Genomic DNA, 5039 nt, shown 5'->3' with positions numbered 1-5039 from the left:
TTGTGTGGCTTTTGTGTTTTATTTTCAACATATTTACGTCCTTGGTGTGCAACAAATAATCAGTACTGTCTGTAGCAGCAAGATCTCATGCTCTTTTAACAATGCCTGGTGTTCTGGGATTCTTTATGATAAGTGGAATGCTGTTGCGTCTCAACCCTCAGGGCTGTCACTAAAAGAAAGCCAAGATTTTTCTGGACTTTGAAGGCGACAAAAGACACAAAGAGTCACGTCACGGAAGCTGTCTAGTTGTGACATGGAAAAGGGTTTTTCACACTTTGAACACTGAAACAAAGCAGTATAAAATAAATTCTTGCTGGGTTTTGATGTTCTTTAAATCTTGGCATGAGATTTTTTTAAAATATAAAATACTAACCTTAATAATCTTGAGACCCTGGGCTTTCTTATTTTCCATGACAATTGGTATTTTGTCTGATTCTTCGATGTTCCACATGCGAACAGTTTTATCCTGCAGGTAAGATACATTTAGGTGAATTAAGTGATTTGTCTTGCTTCATTGTCACCAACGATGGGTTTGGCTCCATCCTGACAACAATCCTTACAAACTTACCTTTGAACAAGACAGCAACCACTTTTGGTCCAAGCTGAAGTGAACATCTGTCACCCAGCCAGCATGTCCCTGCATAAACAACAAAATAGTCTTTTGGGACCGAGAAAAATTAGATGTTCTAATCTAACCCATTAAATCAGAAAATAAATTTTAAGAGATGATTTCTAGAATAATCAAGATTGTAGTTGCTGCTCACCTGAAGCTTTAGTTTCTGCATTTTGTTTTCCACATCCCACACCACAATGCTCAAGTCATACCCTCCTGACACCAGCATCAAGCCTATAGTGGGGAGAAAAAACAGTTTTCTTGTAATTAATGGTTTTTGGCAAATAAACTCTTATTAAATGGTAAATGTATTTGCAGCAATGGTCAGGGTTTTGTTTTTAAAGTGGTTGACACATGCAGTCAACATAATTTCTCATTATGGTAACATTCATTTTGAGAAAACTATTACCAATATTTAAATGGTATATTCTTCCTACTGAGGACTTATTTTTTTCTACATATAGAATGAAAGAGTTTTCTCATGCACTACTATAAAATATGTTCCACCTTTAATTTATAATGAATATGATGAACTTACCTTCCGGTGTGAAGTCACAGCAGCTGACTGAACCATCATGACTTCCTTTCAGTGTTTGTGCACCTTTAGATCTGCAGAAACAGAAAGCATGAAATAAGCTGATGATGCATTGCTGAAGAGATGGCTATTCAAAGAAGTTATTGAGGGAGTGTTTAGTTTTTATATCTGATTATTTTTGAACAAGTTGTATTTACATCAGCTTACACAGTAGTAGCTGCAAAATTTTGCAAGTCACTACTTTGAAGGGATGATGAGGAGTTATGTTGGCAAAAAGAAAAAATGTTGACTTGCTATAATATTTCATGAAGTACCCAAATTCAGCTCTTATATGGCACTCTTTAAAATTTTGTATTAAACACCATTTGTAATACATAATTAGTCAAACATAGTCAGGGCTTCTGCTAAGGCTAAATTCTTTGGGGTCCCAGGGACCCCTTCTTCAGATTTTTAAGGGGTCCCTGTTCTTCGCCCAAATTTGAATGGGAATTGACAAAAATTGAAGGGGTCCTCCGAACTTTTAATGCGTACTTTACGCAATTTTTTGCGTAAGCAGAAGCCCTGATAGTGCTTGTAACTTTCTTTAAAAAAGAATTACCTATACATTCCTGTGGAAATATCCCATATCTTTATGGTCTTGTCCCAAGAAGATGTTGCAAACTTGCGGTCATCTTGTGTGAAGGAACAGGCAGAAATGACATTGGTGTGACCCCTGAATTATGCACAAAGTAGTTCACGTTTAACTGTTTTCTTTTTAATTATTGATTTGATTTTTTTCTGGCAATTTGTGCTGAGACTTTATTATTATCTAAAAGCATGTGCACTTTGAATAAAACTACCAACAGTAGACATACACCATGTTCAATAGCTAGAAAACCAAAGTTTGATCTTGAGGCAGTTAATATTTTTTGGTGTCTTAAAATCTGCTTCTGATGACTACACATCTCCTGACACTAAAAACTTTTATTTAAAATGAAAGGAAACGCAGGATATATTGTGTAAATTTTACATTATCCTGTCCTGGACAAACTATGACGTGTTGGGCAAATCATTCCCATGTTCTTACCATGTAATAAAACTTACTCCAGTGTGATGGTACATTTACTGGAGCGCAAGTCAAAGAACTTTGCTGTTCTGTCCATGGAGGTGGTCACAATACGTGTGTTATCAGGGGAAAAGACACAACTTGTCAAGGAGCTCTTGTGATGGTCTGCACAAAAAAACATGCATTTCATATCCACTGTCTTTTGCTGAAGTGTTCATTTTGATAAAGTTTACAGGGTTTGAAAGAATTACAGATAAGCTACCTGAAGTACTGTAAAATGTATGTAGAAATGTAGAATTTTTTTTATATAATCTGTATAGTATGGTGTTGGTAGCTCTAATGTCAGTCTAAGTAAAACAGCACTGCATTCATTTTATTTCACATTCTGCCCTCGGACTGTTTACTGTGCTTGTCAAAGTACAGTACAGATATAAGTGAACATCATAAATATCAAGATAAAACATTACACCCCTGAAGCATGTAAGGTCTAAACCCTGACCAACGATGCCTAACAAGCAGGGTTAACAAAAGTTATCTTTATAAATGATCTTACATGTGTTTAAATTTCTCAGTTGATGGTATTTAAAGAGGAACTCATTTTTGTTCACCAAGTGACCTTCATGAGGAACATATCAATGATGGCCACTGCTTACTTGATACCAATCTTGCAGATGCTACTATATCTAAACCTAAAAAATGAAATGCATAAGAATCTTGCTACACCATACCCTCCACTGACGGCATGCACAGACATACCCAAATACATGCAGGGATGCTAACACTAAAGTGTTCAAGTGCTTGAATGATTAAGTCGTAAAAATGCATCGAGTCTGCAGCCTGACAAGATCATCAAAGCAAGAGTTGAGAGCAATGGGCAAAGATGCTAGAGACATGCTGATACCAGAGGATGGTTTATATTTCATACTGTGGATGAAAGGGTAAGTAACACGGGTCAAACAATATTTCCATGGAAAGTGAAGAAGTGCAAGTTTATTCTCATTGATACTGCTTTCTTCTTTACACTTGAATTCTCTATTTAAATAAACCCTTCTACGTGCTAGGAGTGATGTGTTCCACAGCTCTATGCAAAAGTTGATCTCCTAAGTATGAATGTCCATTTGTATTTCTTATGCACAAAAAAACAAAACCTCAAAAATACATTCGCAGAATTTATATCGATGGCTTTGCGATGTTACAGACCTTTAAAATCATGCAATATTTCACCAGAAGATGCATCGAAGACTGTCAATCCATGATCTAGATCTGATCCAACACAAACCAAGCGTCCATCACTGGAAATTTTGCAGCAGGTAACTATACTGCTCCGAGTTGCTGACCACTGGATAAAATTTGACAGTTTTTAGTTCTGTGCCCTCTACTGACTTGTCTTCAACATGTAACAAATAAAACATTTACATTTTTGGTTGCCACACAGCAGACCAAAAAAATAACAAGTACAACATCAAGAGGTAAGACCAAGAAATCTTGATACAAAGCACAAAAAGACATTTAACTCAAATATGCTTTTGGCAAGAAAATTTAGTCCAAGAGTATCATACTCTTACCAGCTTTTTCTTTGTTTCCATGTCCCAGACATGAACGTTTTTATCCCATCCACAGCTGGCAAATCTGGGACGTTTAACATGCAAATCAATCAATGAGACATATATATATATAAGCCTGACACAGGATTGTATGAAAGACTATTTGATAAAACAAATATGAATATGTTGTAGTATTGTTTTTCAGTTGTGCTTCCATTTAGAGCTGCATCTAATTGCCTTCTGTGGTAAATAAAGCCTTATCATATCTAAGATTATCACATCAACATGTTCATTAACATAGTCACAAATAATGATGCTGGTGTTATTGTGCTGTTGTAAATCTGTTTCAAATTATTTTTTAACAAGGGTGCAAAAGCAAAATAAAATATAAAGCAAGCTACAAATGTAATTGATGTTGAACATGGTTATTAGGATTTTGTGTACAAAGGTAAAGAAAAAATGTTACAACTTGCACAATGCTCTTTTTTTACCTCTGCACTTTTATTCATTTTTTTCCTCAACTTTGGGCCTCCCTCAACCCGGCCTCCCTCCTTGTAGAGGATTGCCCTACACCATATTACAATTTATGATCATAAATTACTTTTGCCAGGAATTATTTTGATAGATTTTACCTGGAACCATCTTGTACACAATGTGCCTCGGCTGCATTGATAGTATGAGCATCATTTAAGCTGTGTAGTACGCTGCCTTTCTGTGTGTCCCATACTTTAATGCTGCAGTCAGCAGAAGCACTCAGGATATGTCTGTCTCCCGCGAAGAACTGACATTTGTTTACTGCATCCGTGTGACTACGTAAAACTTTAATACGCACCTAAACAAACACCGCATGAACAAATAACACGTTTTATTATTATTATTAAAAGACTTGCACGCACTGAGAAATGTTCGATCGCTTGTATTTAAGGATTATTAACCGACATACGTGAAAAAGGCCACGATGGCAGTATTATAATAGTTGAATGTTACTGAATAATGGAACTTACTTTTGCAAGGTCTTCATGCTCCCATTTGGCTACTTCATTATTGGATTTGGAAGTTTGAAGATTCATGTCCCGAGTGATCGCCAAGGCTAATGGATCGATTTCCTCACCCGGCGAAGGTTTAGGCATTTTCTTCGTAGATATTTCTAAGATCAGCGTAAATCTGATTTATTTGTAAAAGTATTTTAAATAGAAATTCTACATACGTCTAAGCAAAGGTAAACTAGGTCAGAATCTGACTAGCGTCTTTGGTTTCCATGTTTTCCAATAACTTCCGTTGAGCGTTCTTGTAACAGACGTA

The 5039-nt window shown here is 36.1% G+C and overlaps 1 protein-coding gene across 1 annotated transcript; it reads right to left on the bottom strand.

Annotated features, from left to right (window-relative positions):
- Window positions 1-3: 3 nt before the first annotated feature.
- Window positions 4-5027, bottom strand: LOC112577086 (WD repeat-containing protein 88-like). Its single transcript, XM_025260013.1, has 11 exons — window positions 4742-5027; window positions 4370-4569; window positions 3759-3822; window positions 3394-3532; window positions 2232-2358; window positions 1747-1860; window positions 1152-1222; window positions 765-847; window positions 569-637; window positions 374-466; window positions 4-282 (listed from the first exon to the last, which is right to left on the bottom strand). The coding sequence occupies exons 1-11, from the start codon at window positions 4865-4867 to the stop codon at window positions 151-153; spliced, it is 1218 nt and encodes a 405-aa protein (XP_025115798.1). The 5' UTR covers window positions 4868-5027; the 3' UTR covers window positions 4-150.
- Between the last annotated feature and the right edge of the window lie 12 nt (window positions 5028-5039).

This window comes from Pomacea canaliculata, linkage group LG12 (assembly GCF_003073045.1).
Source record: "Pomacea canaliculata isolate SZHN2017 linkage group LG12, ASM307304v1, whole genome shotgun sequence".
Taxonomy (NCBI): domain Eukaryota; kingdom Metazoa; phylum Mollusca; class Gastropoda; order Architaenioglossa; family Ampullariidae; genus Pomacea; species Pomacea canaliculata.
The sequence above is the reverse complement of the archived record's forward strand: the minus strand, read 5'-3'. Positions and strand labels throughout refer to the sequence as shown.

Bases quoted from the DNA above. Each gene is read 5' to 3' on its own strand.
- LOC112577086 (XM_025260013.1), bottom strand. From the start codon at position 4,867: ATGCCTAAACCTTCGCCGGGTGAGGAAATCGATCCATTAGCCTTGGCG. The intron at 4,570-4,741 runs GTAAGTTCCATT...GTGTTTGTTTAG, and splicing joins AGCATGAAGACCTTGCAAAA to GTGCGTATTAAAGTTTTACG. The intron at 3,533-3,758 runs GTAAGAGTATGA...AATTTTATCCAG, and splicing joins TGGAAACAAAGAAAAAGCTG to TGGTCAGCAACTCGGAGCAG.